General features: G+C 30.4%; 2 protein-coding genes and 1 non-coding gene across 6 annotated transcripts; 1 reads left to right on the plus strand and 2 right to left on the minus strand.

The window, feature by feature from the left end:
* Nucleotides 1-690: 690 nt before the first annotated feature.
* Nucleotides 691-762, plus strand: TRNAP-AGG (transfer RNA proline (anticodon AGG)). Its single transcript has one exon. It is a non-coding gene; the product is annotated as a tRNA-Pro (tRNA).
* Nucleotides 763-4,693: 3,931 nt separating this feature from the next.
* LOC150035460 (serine/threonine-protein phosphatase 7 long form homolog) lies at nt 4,694-7,717 on the minus strand. Of its 2 annotated transcripts, XM_090314938.1 has the most exons (4): nt 6,724-7,717; nt 5,736-6,640; nt 5,253-5,645; nt 4,694-5,174 (listed from the first exon to the last, which is right to left on the minus strand). In XM_090314938.1, exons 2-4 carry the CDS (start codon nt 5,760-5,762, stop codon nt 5,007-5,009), a joined length of 588 nt encoding a protein of 195 aa, XP_090171064.1. In that variant the 5' UTR covers nt 5,763-6,640; nt 6,724-7,717; the 3' UTR covers nt 4,694-5,006. The 2 variants fall into 2 exon arrangements, with proteins under 2 accessions (XP_090171064.1, XP_090171063.1); XM_090314937.1 differs by having other exon boundaries at nt 5,736-7,717.
* Nucleotides 7,718-11,401: 3,684 nt separating this feature from the next.
* LOC120080211 (Oligosaccaryltransferase) lies at nt 11,402-12,043 on the minus strand. Of its 3 annotated transcripts, none has more exons than XM_039034787.2 (2): nt 11,943-12,043; nt 11,402-11,689 (listed from the first exon to the last, which is right to left on the minus strand). In XM_039034787.2, the coding sequence occupies exon 2, from the start codon at nt 11,682-11,684 to the stop codon at nt 11,571-11,573; it is 114 nt and encodes a 37-aa protein (XP_038890715.1). In that variant the 5' UTR covers nt 11,685-11,689; nt 11,943-12,043; the 3' UTR covers nt 11,402-11,570. The 3 variants fall into 3 exon arrangements, with proteins under 3 accessions (XP_038890715.1, XP_038890716.1, XP_038890717.1); XM_039034788.2 differs by having other exon boundaries at nt 11,402-11,728; XM_039034789.2 differs by having other exon boundaries at nt 11,402-11,684; nt 11,943-12,007.
* Nucleotides 12,044-14,084: the final 2,041 nt, after the last annotated feature.

Here is a 14,084-nt window from a genome sequence, read left to right on the forward strand (position 1 = left end):
AGACTAAATTTAAGATTTATTGAAATTAGAAGGACTAAAATTGAACAAAAGTCCATGAACTAAAATTAAATAAAACTTCAAAGTGTTGGATCAAAAAAAGTATTTTAACCATAATAACAATAACAACTTGGTTTAAAAATATTATTTTGGTTACTTTTAAATGTATCATTATACCGGTCGTAGCAAACATAGTTCAATTGAGATACGAACATTGTAACAACCAAAAGGTATGTGGTTTGTATTCTCTTACCCTTATTGTACTAAAAAAAATATGTCACTATACTCACAACAACCAAAAAAAATAATATTAAACTTAGTCCATGTGGTTAGTTTGTTGTTGATTTTTTTCTAAAACCGCTTAATTTATATTAGCATTTACTTTATAATTTATGAAAATATATTAAAAAAGTTTATTTTCTTACATAAATATTATTATTTAACAATTTTTTATATAAAAAAATTAACTTTGAATGATTAAATTTAAGATTCATTAAAAATACGAAGATTAAATTTAAATAACTGAAAAATACATAAACTAAAATAAAATAGAAATTAAAAGTATCTTGGACCGACCAAAATAGCTTTATTTATTTAATTAATTATAATAATAAAACTTGAATGGACGGTAACCTAAATAGTTTCTTTTGTATTAAAATAATAATATTCTAATAAACCAAACATCATCGATTTGGGCATTTGGTCTAGTGGTATGATTCTCGCTTAGGGTGCGAGAGGTCCCGAGTTCAATTCTCGGAATGCCCCTTTATTTTCCTTTATTTTTTAAAATTTATTTTATTGCGTCATCGGTATTTATTTATTATATATTATTTTTTGGAAAGGTGGAAAAATAGTTTTAATGGGAAAATGATTGGGAAATTAATAATCATTCGGGTTTTTAAAGTAAAATTTACCTCTACTAAAAACTAAAGAAATATAAGGTAAAATTTACTTATGCTTCCATCCATAAGTTTTATATTTTTGTCATTCACTTTTTGTTACTATTTTCTAAAATCAAAGTTAAGTTTTGGAGTTTTTTTAAAGAAAAAAAAATTTACTTTTTTTTTTAAAAAAAAAAAAAATTGTTTTTGTTTTTACAATTTGAAAAATATATAAGAGAAATGGTGAGAAAATAAGTATAAATTTCAAAAACCAAAAACTAAAAATGAAGATCTCATTTGCTAATCATTTACTTTTTATTTTTCGTTTCTTGAAAATTAAGCTTATAAACACATCTTGCATCTCTATATTTATTGCTTTGTTATATACTTTTTAATAATTTTGAAAACTAAAAAAATTGTTTTTACAAATTTGTTTTTGTTTTTAGAATTTAGCTAAGAATTTAACTTTTATATTTAAGAAAGATGCAAACCATGATAAAAAGAAAGAAAGAGAGAGAATAAGGTTACTTTTCAAAAATTGAAATGGTTAGAGCGAAATCATTATCAAAAGAAGTTTTTTTTTTTTTTTTTGGGGGATTTTCAACCATAAATATGTCTTGATTTTCATCTACATTTCATATATATATATATAATAGATTTATTTCAAATATCTACGATGTTATAATAGACTTAAGTTTGTTATATAATATATATCCTATATTATAATTTTGGTCTCATTTCTATTAAAATATATATCCCATTTACTTTATCACATCTATCCATGTATATTTGGTCATTTTGCAAATATATGTCCCATATTATATAATAATGTTATGACAGATTGTAAAATTCATCCTTGAAGTATGATAATTATTTCAATTTTCGCCGAGTTAGATATTTGTTTGAAGAAGTTTCATGGTAGCTGAATAATTTTGGGAATATAACCCACCATAACATATCCCTCAAATTTAGAGATATATAACATGTATTTTTATTAAGGAATAAAACAAAAAATAGTTAAATAGATAATACTCATTAATGATGATATATTTAGTAACTAACTATTAATAAAAAAAACTCTCTAAATAATTAATATTAAATTCATTTTGATCTCCTTTAGTATTTTAATTAATACTATAAAAATTAAATAAGAGAGAATGTACTACAAAGTAAATTTGGTCCAAAATATTTACAGAAATCTAATTATGAAATATGGATCAAGTTTAGACTACTTATGAAATATTATCGGATTGGTATTTAAATCTTTCTATTATTTAGTTCTAAGTTTTAATTTAAAATCTAAGTTTTAATTTAAAAGTCATGTCAACATTTAAATGACATATAAAATAATAAACTTCAATTACTTAGGGACCTTTTAAATTATCCAGTGATTAACCTCCTATCACTTATGAAATCTACAAGTGGCAATGTATTAGTAATAAATTCATAGACTTCTATATCAACACTAGATTTATCGGTGATAGACATCAATTGGATTTGTTGAACATTTTTATGGATCGGACGTAATTTGTGCTTTTTTTTTTTTTTTACATTGTGCTATAGCTCTTTATCACTTTGAGTATAGTTGCTATATTTATAGTTGTACTAGAAACCATTTGATGAATAGGTCTAGGCGAAATGTTACTTTAAATTGATTGTGTTTTTCATAGAACAATGACAGAAAACAGGAAAAAAAAAACACTTGTGGAAGACATCATTTTTGCTCAGTCTAAAATTCCCTCGATCCATGTGGCAGAGGACGATGTAACTCGAGCACAGGTGGTGAGAGAATATCATTTGGTAATTATTTTATTTTATTTTTTAAAGTTAAACTTATAATACTATTTCTTAGATTAAGTGATAAAATAGGATGATTTTGAAAAAAAAATGTAAAAAAACTGGTTGTGTGGAAACTCTTTGTAAAAATAGAGGTAATTTATTTATCTTATTAGGTTCAGTATAGGAAGTACAAATACTTTTAATTGTGCAGAGAATCGACATTTGATACGTATTAGATACAAATATATATAGATACGTGACAGATACATGTTTGATATTACGGGGACGTCCAGATACGTAGCAAATATGTGATTTGAAGTATCTGATTTTTTAATTTTCAGATACGAGTATATGCTTTCAGATACGTGAAAGGGATACGTTTTTTTTTTTTTTTTTTTTTTTTTTTCAAATTTATGTCCAATTACTTAAAAAATCCAACCGACAACCCATTTTATTTAAGTGCAAGTTTTGGAATGATTTTTAAATCATCAAAAATCACTTTTTTCATTTTTAAAATCACTAAAAAAAACACGCTTTTAATTACTCAAAATTAATTTAGTTTTCAATTTCACTTGTAATTGCAATTTTCATGTCATCAAAATTAGTTTTGAAGGATTAAACATATTTTACGTTGATTTTGAAATTGACAAAAGTGATTTTAACCATTTTAAAATCACTCTCAAACATAAAAATCCACTTAAATTGAGCAATCCAAAACAAAATAAATAAAAAAAATGATAAAAACATAAAAAGTTAAAAGAAAAAACCCGAAACCGAATAAATTCTTCATTCTTCTATTATCTCTCATTATCTAAATCATGATTCACACCTCCTTTCATCCTCGACTTCATTCTTCAATCTTCATCATCTACTGTTTTAATCTAACTTGAAATAAGTATTATAACAATTAATAGGGCATTATCGTGTATATATACACACACATAATAATGTATCTTCAACGTATCCGTATCTTAGTGTTTTAGAAATTAACATATCGTCATATCATATTGTATCCTGTATCCGTATCTGTATTTCTTAGGGTTCAGTCTTTACAAGAAACTGAAATCTAAATATTTTGGTCTCGTTTGGTAATCATTTGGTTTTTTTAGTTTTTGTTTTGAAAATTAAGCCTATATATCTTACTTTCACCTTCAAATTTATTTCTTAGTTATCTACTTTTTTACCAATGGTTTAAAAAATCAAAAATTGAAACTAAAAGAAATAAAAAAGGGAAAACATAAGTTTATTTATTTTTATTTAAAAAAAAAAAAACAAAATGCTTACTGACCAATGTTTATTATTATTTTTTTAAAAACTTCTTTGCATCCCGTCTTTATAGGGGATGGAAATTGGGAAAATTAAAAGGATATTGTCCTTTTAGAAACTATTTAGGAAAATATTGTTGTTTTCAAACTATTTGTAAAAATATTGTTGTTGTTTTTTTTAAATAAGTCGAGGGTTCAAAATTTGACCTTCGACCTTCCTTTCATTTGTACGTCGAACTTTGAACCCTCAACCTTACCCTTCCTAACATTATTATTGAGTCTGTTTAATTATCATTCCGGAGACCTTCCTCTATCAAAAGATCGTATTTCTAAATTTTCATAAGGTCCCCCTGGAATTCCTTCCAAAGCTTGTTGAATAATTTTTACGGATTCTGTCATCTTCTGACTAAATAACGAGCTAATGAATCTCCTCCTTTTTGCCACTGAACTTCCCAATCAAATTCGAGAGCGAGATTGTGAGAGAGCGAGAGTTTGAGAGAGCGAGATTTTGAGTGTGAGCGAGAGCGAGAATACCGTACAAATTTTCTTTTTTTCTTTTTTAATTTTTATACATTCCACATTCTTCTTTCTTTCTTCCTTTCTTCCTTTCTTTTTTTTTTATTTTAATTTTTCATTTTATAAAAACAATTTCTAAAAATATTTTATTATTTTATTTAAACTCTAAAAAGAATAAATTAAAAAAATAATAACTCATAAAAGTAAAAAAAATGTAAATTAAATATCTCATTTATATAAAAATAATTACAAAAATCAATGTGTCCCACAAGGCGGACGTCGTCGATTTCGAGCTGGTTGTCGTTGTCGACTTCGAACTTGAGGTTGATCGGGTTCTTCTTGATGTTGCTCTGGTACCTCTGCAGGCGCTTCATAATATAAATATTCATTATGCTCTCCACAACCCCGACCATGTCCATGCACGTATGAAGATGAAGGACCAGCCTCTGAGTCATAATGTCCTGAACCAAATGTTGGCATCATCATCATCGGACTAACATAATCAGTTTGACTTTGCGTCTGCATCATAGGGGGAAACTCTTCCACATTATGTGCAACCTCATCAAACTCATCCTCTTTCCCGAACAGGTCCTCTACGTCTAGGAGCTGGTGGAGGAACAATAGGTATATCATACATATAATGAATTTCCTCCATATAGCTTTGGTTGTCACTACATATAGTAAGAACCTGGTTCGGATCATTCGCAACCTCACGGAGTCTTCTGTTGTTCGATCTCTGTGAATTATAAAACAATTAGACAATATTTAAAATAAATTTAAATTAAAAATAATTAGATAATATTCATTCATCTACCAGATGACCCACAGCTGCTCCCGGATGAGTGACGCAGCGTCTTGTGATATTATTATACCAATGAATATATTCTGGAGTGACATCTGTGTCAAACTGTTCAAGAGAAACCCCCACTGCAATAAACCTTGCACGATAGTGCCATCGCACTACCAAATGTGCAACTTTTTCGGACCAATCTCTAGTCCTTAGGTTAATATCATGCAGTACGGGTTCAATATTACAAGGCGATGGGATATCCTGCTGAAAACTGAATTGTCTCATCACCCTGTCAGGAAGATGCCACTCACCAATGTGAAAACATATGAGAGGACTCATCGTCCGCCATATGTTTTGACCATTCGTACAAAAATTAGGCAAAGTATGCACAATAATTTTGTACGGCTCCCAAATAACCTGAAACACAAAATATTATATTAGAGAATATTAAAGACAAATACAATAAAAATGTGAATAAAATAATCAATTAGGTTTAGTGTAATGTACCTGTTCAGGTTGAAGCAGATCAAACATGTATCTATACTGGTTGACTACATGTGTGGCGGTCCTAGTCACACAAAATTTGTCTTGAACCTACCGAGAACCATAGGCTCGTCCAACTAACTGAGCATCATTAACATGATGTAGCTGTGGAGCCATTGTTGGAAATCACTCCTAAGCCTATAGTTGCAAAAATATGAGAGGCCCAGCTATCTCTTGAACCTCAGGTCTTGTTGCTTTGCATAGTTGTCTATACAACCATGCCAAGCATGCTCCACCCCACGAATACCGACCCGCATCATGGAGGTTAGCTAACAGTGGCAGGAACATCAAGTGAACAAAATGACTTGATTTATCTGAAAACAGACTTCCACCCATCATTTGTAGTATATATGCTCGCGCATATCTTATGACGGTTTCCTCGTCTGCATCATCTGTGAGCTCACGAAATTGTGTTCCTAACCATATTAAACTTAACCTCGATCCTTTAATCTTGTCGGCAGGTGGGGTCGCACCGAGGTACAGTTGACAAACTTCTAACCAGTCATCGTATATCAATCCGGTGACCGGCTCACCGTCAACAAATAACCCCAACAACACTTCTATGTCTTGTAGAGTGATAGTGCACTCTATGGGAATGTAAGCGTCTCAGGCCTCCATCTCTCGACCAAGGCTATGATCAGATGTCAGTCCAATTGAATAAATCCCAATATGGCAACCCCATAGAATCCAGATGTGCGTAGTAGTGGTAGTATTCGAGGGTGGAGCGGAATAGTGCGCTGGAGAACTGCCTCTCGACGTCTGCAAGATATTTCTCCAGCAGTACGATCTCGCCATACAACATATGATCGATGAATGGACTGGTCGTACAAAACATCGGGATCAACAGGTCTTGGGTTTAAAGCCATGATCTGAAAAAAAATATATATTAAAATTGACTATAATTGAATAGTAGAGAAAGGTATGAGGGTAAAGAATAATGTAAAAAACTCACGCATTTGAAGAATGTTATCTTCTTTTCTCGAAAAACTCACGCTCCAATGCATCCCTTATTTCTTCTCTTCTTTTCTCGAAATAGTTCACGCATTTGAAGAATGTTATTTGAGTAAGAGCATTTATAGGCAACATTTGAGCTCCTCTGAGGACTCCATTTATGCACTTTGATAGATTTTTCGTCATCCACCCATATCTGAATCCTCCGTCATATGCTTGAGTCCATTGCTCTAAACTAATGTTGTCAAAAAAACTCAGACAACTTTGATTTATTCCTTTGATATCTTCAATTGCTTTGTTGAACTTTCGAATTTGAAATTGACACCCGGCACGATAAACATAATTTTTCAATGAATTAAATTTATACTTTTTATTGAAGTTGCTGACGATATGTCGTAAGCAGAAACGATGGTAACATTTCGATCCCGTCCAACCATTTGCTGGGTTGTTTACTGCTGCAATTATACCAGCATGTCGATCTGAAATTAAACACACCTCTTCGTGTGTTATAATTTCTTTCAGGTGTTTCATACTTAGTGATCTCGAACAAGCCATCATACCGAGCGGTACTATTCATGTAACAAGTGGCAAGCATTCGGCATTCCATGCTCGCATTTTATGGTCGTTTGCTCACATTTTAACATGAACTACGAAGATTTTATTGAGGACTACTACAAATTGTCAATGTATGCTGAATGTTACTCTCCTCAATTTCAACCTATACCGCATGAAGATTACTGGATCACGCACCCTAATATGCCCTCTTACATCCTGATCCATCGTTGTTGAGAAGACCTGGTAGACCGAAAAGTTCACGTTATCACAACGAGATGGATTGGACAGAACCAACCACTCGACAACGATGTGGATTTTGTAACCAGTTAGGACATAATCGAAGGAAGTGTCCTTCGTTACTAAGACGGGCTCCAGATAGTTAGGGATTGAATAATAAATAATTTTTTTTATTATATATTCATTTTATTGTATATTCAATTTTTTTTATAATAATCTACTGTATATTCAATTTTTTTTTTTTTTTTATAATCAATAAAGTTTTACATTATAATAATCTAATATATTCAATTTATAGTATAATAATCTAATATATTCAATTTATAATGTATAATAATCTAATATATTCAATTTGTTGTCTAATGATTATTCAATTATAGTATAATAATCTAATATATTCAATTATAGTCTAATGATTATTAGCTCTTTTTTTTCTTTTTTTATATATATTTCTATGGAAAGTTCAAATAAAGTGAAGACTCTCGCTCTCTCCTAAGATCTTGCTCTCTCAATCTCGCTCTCTCCTAAGATCTCGCTCTCTCCTAAGATCTTGCTCTCTCACTCTCGCTCTCTCTTAAGATCTTGCTCTCTCACTCTCGCTCTCTCCTAAGATCTTGCTCTCTCAGTATCGCTCTCTCCTAAGATCTCGCTCTCTCTGTTATTGTTGTTATTTTTCCATTAATGATTACTAGCTTTCATTTCTTCTGGAACAATCACAAACACTTTTTTGATTATGGATCTACTACCAGAAACTCAATGCATAATCTTAGCATTCAATGTGTATTCCTGAATAATCTCATTTTTCAATTATTTAACCATTTCATTTTACCAAGTTCAATGTTAGTCAGATTAGTCAATATAAACTAAATCTCGCTCTCTCCAACATTCTCGCTTTGAATCTTGCTCTCTGATTAGTCAATATAAACTAAATCTCGCTCTCTCCAACATTCTCGCTTTGAATCTTGCTCTCTCCTAAAATCTCGCTTTGAATCTCGCTCTCTTTTAAAATCTCGTTCAACATCTCGCTCTCCCCTACTATCTCGCTTTGAATCTCGCTTTGAATCTCGCTCTCTCCTTAACCTGCTTCAGCTTTGAAGTTTCGACATGTGTGTAACCTTCGACAACCTAATATACAAAATTTTGTTCGTAGATAAAGCTAATTCGGAATTGTTTTTCATTCCAAGGCATAACTTGTATTCATGCGCTTCATATTCGCCTGGAGTTCGCTCCCAGAAATATAGCCATCCCCACCCCCTCACGTCAATCCCACAAGCCTCCGTCAATACATATAGTATACCATCTCATTACTTTATTTCCTCTATGAGGGAAAAAGAAAAGTAATAAACCCAAGGGTGGGTGTGTGTTTAAACTTTAACCTTCGACAACCTAAGCGAGATTCGCGAGATTTCTCTTGTCGAGGGTTGAAGTTTCGGCCTATGTATTGTTTTCAAGTTTTTCTTTGTTCGTCAAGTTCTCAACGTTCGATCTCCACATTAGTTGAGTTCTCAACGTTCGACCTCCACATTAGTCGAGTTCTCAACGTTCAACCTCTAGCCTCGAACTCCCAAAACAATAATATTTCTCTAATACGTTTCAAAACAACAATATTTCTCTAATAAGTTTTGAAAACAACAATATTAATATTAAAGGTCCGACGGAAATTCCCTTTTTTTCTTTTTTTCTTTAATTTTATTTTTACACTTATATTCATTCTTTATGCAGCCTATACATACATACATATATATATATATATATATATCAAAAAAGATTTTCTTTTCTTTTATTTATTTTCCTATCTTTTTTCTCATTTATTTTCAACCTTCTTTTCTTTAGTCTATTTTTCTTTAGAAATTACTTTTTTCTAATTTTTTTTTTTTTTAAATTTAGGACACTGAAACTTTTTTAAAACTTAAATTAACAACAAGATGTTAATTGTCTAATTCTATGTTAAATAATAATAATAATAATTTTTTTTACAAAACTTCCGAATTCAATAACATTATAAATTTAAGCCATTCGAATCGGTCCTTATATTCATTGAGTGGAGTTAATAAGTCTATAATTAATATGTTGTAGTTAGTAAGTTTGTGTTTATGACATAGAAGATTAAGATGAAATTTCTCGATAAATGTCAAAAGTAAAAAAAGAAAGAAAGATGAAGTTACTCGATAAAAGTGAAAAGTAAAAATAGAGGAGAAATGGAATTCCTCCACAATATATGAAAAGTATCGAAAGAGAGAAAAGTTAAGTTAATAAATATGCAAACTTCAATAGTGTTGTTTACACCATGTCACAAACTTCTCCAATGACCCATAAAGTTTCAATTATAAACTATAAACAAGAACTAAATATCTTCCCAAATAGATGTTATTATTGTTATTGATTGAAGAAAAAAAATTACATCAACAGTAAATTTATATTTCTAGAAAAAATAGTCTAAGTGCCATAAGGAATTGAGCACTAGTATAGTGCTAATCCACATACACTCAAGTCAGACATTCATACTTCGAAATGCAAATTTACAATTGATCTCTCCTTTTATTTTTTGGCATCAACAACATTTTTTTGAAAAGACATTTGGTTCATATTTATATTTTATAATTCAAACTACAAGTTTACAAATTTATATTTGAGTGATTCAAATGATTGAAATTTATAAAATTGTTAAATTATAAAGTTTTGCAAAAAAATAAATATTTTTTGTTATAGAATTAGATAATATATGTAACATCTTATAATTAATTTAAATCTTAAAAAAGCTTCAATGTACTAAATAAAAAAAATAGAAAAGACTATTTAATTCTCAAGAAAAAAGACTAAAAAGAGAAAAAGAAAAAAAAAGCTCAAAGTAAATGAAAATAAAAGAAAAGAAAAGATGAAAAGAAAAGAAAAGAAAAGAAAACCTTTTTGATATATATTTAAATAAAAACATAGTGGGTTGCATCATAGATGTAAAAAAATGGGAGTTTCTCCTGTAAAGACGGAATTCAAAGGAAAATTAAAAAGTTAAAAAATATACATTTCAGTTTCTTGTAAAGACCGAATCAAATAAGACAAAAATTACCTCTATTAAATAGTTTCCACACAACCTCATTTCTTACAAATATTTTTCAAAATCTCATTTCTTACAAATATTTTTCAAAATCACTCTATTTTATCACTTAATCCCTACTGTTATTTTGTTATTCACTTTCCTAGTAAACTTGTTTTGTTATAAAAATTACTATAGATCAATACTTAAATGATATGATATTAAGGTGGGACGATTAAAAAAAAAAAGTTTAAAAACTATTTTGATTTTTTTTTGTTTATTTTAGTCTAATATTTTTAAAATGTCTATTTTAATTATTAGACTCAACTTTGGTTAATTTTAGTTCCTGGCTTATACTTTAAAAATGTTTATTTTGATCATAATGTGGAGAACTTTGATCCATTTTGATCCTTCTATTTTTAAAAGGCGGCTTTCGTTTTCATTACATATTCAAGGAAAAAAAAATGATCATTTTTTGAAAGTTTAAAGACCAAAATTTAAAAATGTTTATTTTGATCCTAATGTGAAGAACTTTGATCCATTTTGATCCATTGGATGAAAGAAAAAAAACAATATTCATCCAACAATTCTAGTGCATACCGCTACGGATGAAATTTTCTCAGTGAAACTTAACAAACATTCTTGAGATTTAAAATCATTGAAAAAAAAAAAGTTCATGTTAAACATCCTAATGAAACAGAGTAGCCAGTATAAAGAAAAGTTTTGGAAAAGAAATTCCAAATTGCGGATTCTATGCACTCAACTTGCAGACAAATTTGAAGGAACTCAAGGCCGTAGGAAGAAATTCAATCAAATACGTGTAACTAAGTGAAATCAATCAAAGAGCCATGAAAAATAATGAAAATACGTTACGATTTCATAGTGAAAGGTTGCTTACATCGATTGTTGCCGGGAGAAAATTCTCATAGGAGAAAAAGGAAAACCTAACATACAGATCAAAAACAGTATACATCTAACAGTAGTGCATTTTACCAATCAATCTAGGCATCTGAATCAACGAGATCTCAGTTGCCTTCATATTTCGGATCAGCCGTAACGTAATGATAGGCAATCACTAAGGCAAAGATAAAAATGCCGAGAAAATTGGCAAGAAAACCTAGTTCCTGATCGTCAATCATCTGCGCTGCGCAACAATACAACGGAAATTAAAATCTTCAATCGCCTACAATGATTTCAAATTTCAGAAAACTGAACATTTCAAATTCTTCAAAAAACTAGACATCGTAACCTAATAACACAGTTTGGAAGATCGATTCACAAGTCTAGAGATTAAGAATCGAAATTCGGTAAGAAAAGGAGATTCTACTACTGAAGTAAGAAAGATCGATAAAATATTAGAATCAAAATTTGAGAGGAAAAGAGGAAGACGACTTTACCTTCCGATCTGATCGATTGAGAGAGAAACACGAAGACAAAAAGAAGATCCGACGACGAAATTCTTCGAGATGCTATGGGAAATAACCTCGTTTCTAATCTATGCAGCTTTCACAAACGGATGTTTGGGCTCCGGCCCATTAATTTTAGTTTCATTTATTGGGCCTCCGTACTTCACTCAGCCTAACAAGATCCTTTTATGAAATCGTCTTTTTTTTTTTTTTTTTTTTTTTTTCCTCAGTTTTAAAGGGATAATAGATAGTAATTAAATGTTTAACAACATTTTTTTAAGAATTGCAATTATGGTAAAATTTATCAGAGATCAAGTTAAAAAATATGGTTGATTCAAATTATTGACAAAAATGGAATACATAGGAAAGTATTATTAAAAAAAGGTAGGAATGAAAAGTATTGACAAAAATAGGGTAGTTTTGGTATGAAGGGAAATTGTATACCATGTCGACTCAGTTGGTTGACCGGTCGAAGAGATACTCGTGGACGGGGTTCACGATTTTTTTCTTTTTTTAAAAATAGATTGACTAATTTTTGTTTTTTTTAATCGAAGATGTACAACAATATTAAGACTTTAAGATCGAGTCCACAAATTCCTTCATCATTAAACTTAATTATATATTTAATCTACAATAAAAACATAATTATTCTGCACTTATATTAAAAAAAAAATGTCATGATACTAAAGAAGATTTACAATTAGTTCTTTAATTTAAAAGTAGAAGTTTACATGAAATTTAAAGACGACCCCTGGCCCTTACCCCACATGGAGTTTGTCTTCGTGTGCCTCTAAATTAGTGTTGTTGTCGTCTATGACGAATACGTCTTTGATCAGTATCAGCAACATTGAGTCATTGTTAGTTGAATAATACTTTCTATATGGACCAATGTTTGGTGACACATTGAACCCAATTTTGGTAAATTGTGCTGTACTGAATATTGTTGTACATCTCCAATAAAATTATTTTGTTCGATGAAAAAAATAAATATTAAACAATATTCATATCATATATTTGAAAATTTTTTTATTTTAAATATTTTACCATACAGTAACAGTAAGCGCCGTCAGGTGTGATAAATCGTCTCGTGATTGAATCGTACTAGGAAAAGTAGTCATCTGATACAGCTGACCCATTTGTTATTTCTCCCTGTGATCAGGTGCTAGTAGGATATATATTTCGCGTGAATTTGACGCCAGTCTTGGTCGTGCTTACCTCTCAAATCAATCTGGTATAGTGCTGAGAGTGTATAGCACAACGAAGGTATCGTTTGTCGCAGACCGAACTGTTTCAACACACGATCTGGATGATGTCACTCTACTGTATGGAAACATATAAGATGGCTAACAGTCAACCAGGCGTATTCACCATCATGACAGTAATTAGGTAGTGATGACCAAATATCTTGTGTGTATGGTGTCCAATTAATCTGGAAAAAAAAAAAAAGAAAGATAATTATACATCCAAAATGTTTTAAATATTCATTTATATATACATTTGTTACCTGATTGTGCATTAGTCTATCAAATATTTTTCGGTATACTAGCAACATATTTGTTGACTGTTCAGATGCAACTAATACACCACTTCATCTAAAATTAAAAAAAATACAATTAATTTATATTTTTACATAAAATGACAATGAAATAAATATATAAATGAGATTAATAGTTGCCACTAAGTGGACGGATGACCTGTGGCATGTAACTGGACTTGTGGTGCTATAATTGGATATCTATCATAAGCCCATACCTGTACTAGTATCAGCGACCTCGCTATTTTCAATGTTTGTGCATTAGTAGCCCGACAAAGTTCTCTATAAAACCATGCAAGATAGACACCACCCCATGATTACGTACCAACATGCTCGAAATCAGACAGTAGCGGGAGACACATGAGATGTACTAGAGTGTTTGACTTGTCAGCGAACAAAAATCCTCCAATAAGCTGTATAATATATGCTCGTGCATACCTACGTACGCTGATGTCGTCGACATCGACAGGTAATTCTGGAAACTAGGACGCCAACCATGGGATACTCAATCTTGAGCCTTTTAGATCATCTGGTAGAACGCCTATGAGCTCATCACAAACATTCTTCCAATCATATTGTAATGAATCTGTCAATGGTTC

Source organism: Benincasa hispida, chromosome 6 (genome assembly GCF_027475165.1).
Source record: "Benincasa hispida cultivar pf3 chromosome 6, pf3_genome.v1.1, whole genome shotgun sequence".
NCBI classification, from domain to species: Eukaryota; Viridiplantae; Streptophyta; class Magnoliopsida; order Cucurbitales; family Cucurbitaceae; genus Benincasa; species Benincasa hispida.

What these genes read in the sequence shown, in the direction of transcription:
- LOC150035460 (XM_090314938.1), bottom strand. Translation starts at nt 5,762, where the DNA reads ATGTTTGATCTGCTTCAACCTGAACAG. An exon ending in ATCTGCTTCAACCTGAACAG is followed by an intron (nt 5,646 to 5,735) that starts GTACATTACACT and finishes TTTGTGTTTCAG; the next exon opens with GTTATTTGGGAGCCGTACAA. An exon ending in GAGCAGCTGTGGGTCATCTG is followed by an intron (nt 5,175 to 5,252) that starts GTAGATGAATGA and finishes TATAATTCACAG; the next exon opens with AGATCGAACAACAGAAGACT.
- LOC120080211 (XM_039034787.2), bottom strand. Translation starts at nt 11,684, where the DNA reads ATGATTGACGATCAGGAACTAGGTTTTCTTGCCAATTTTCTCGGCATT.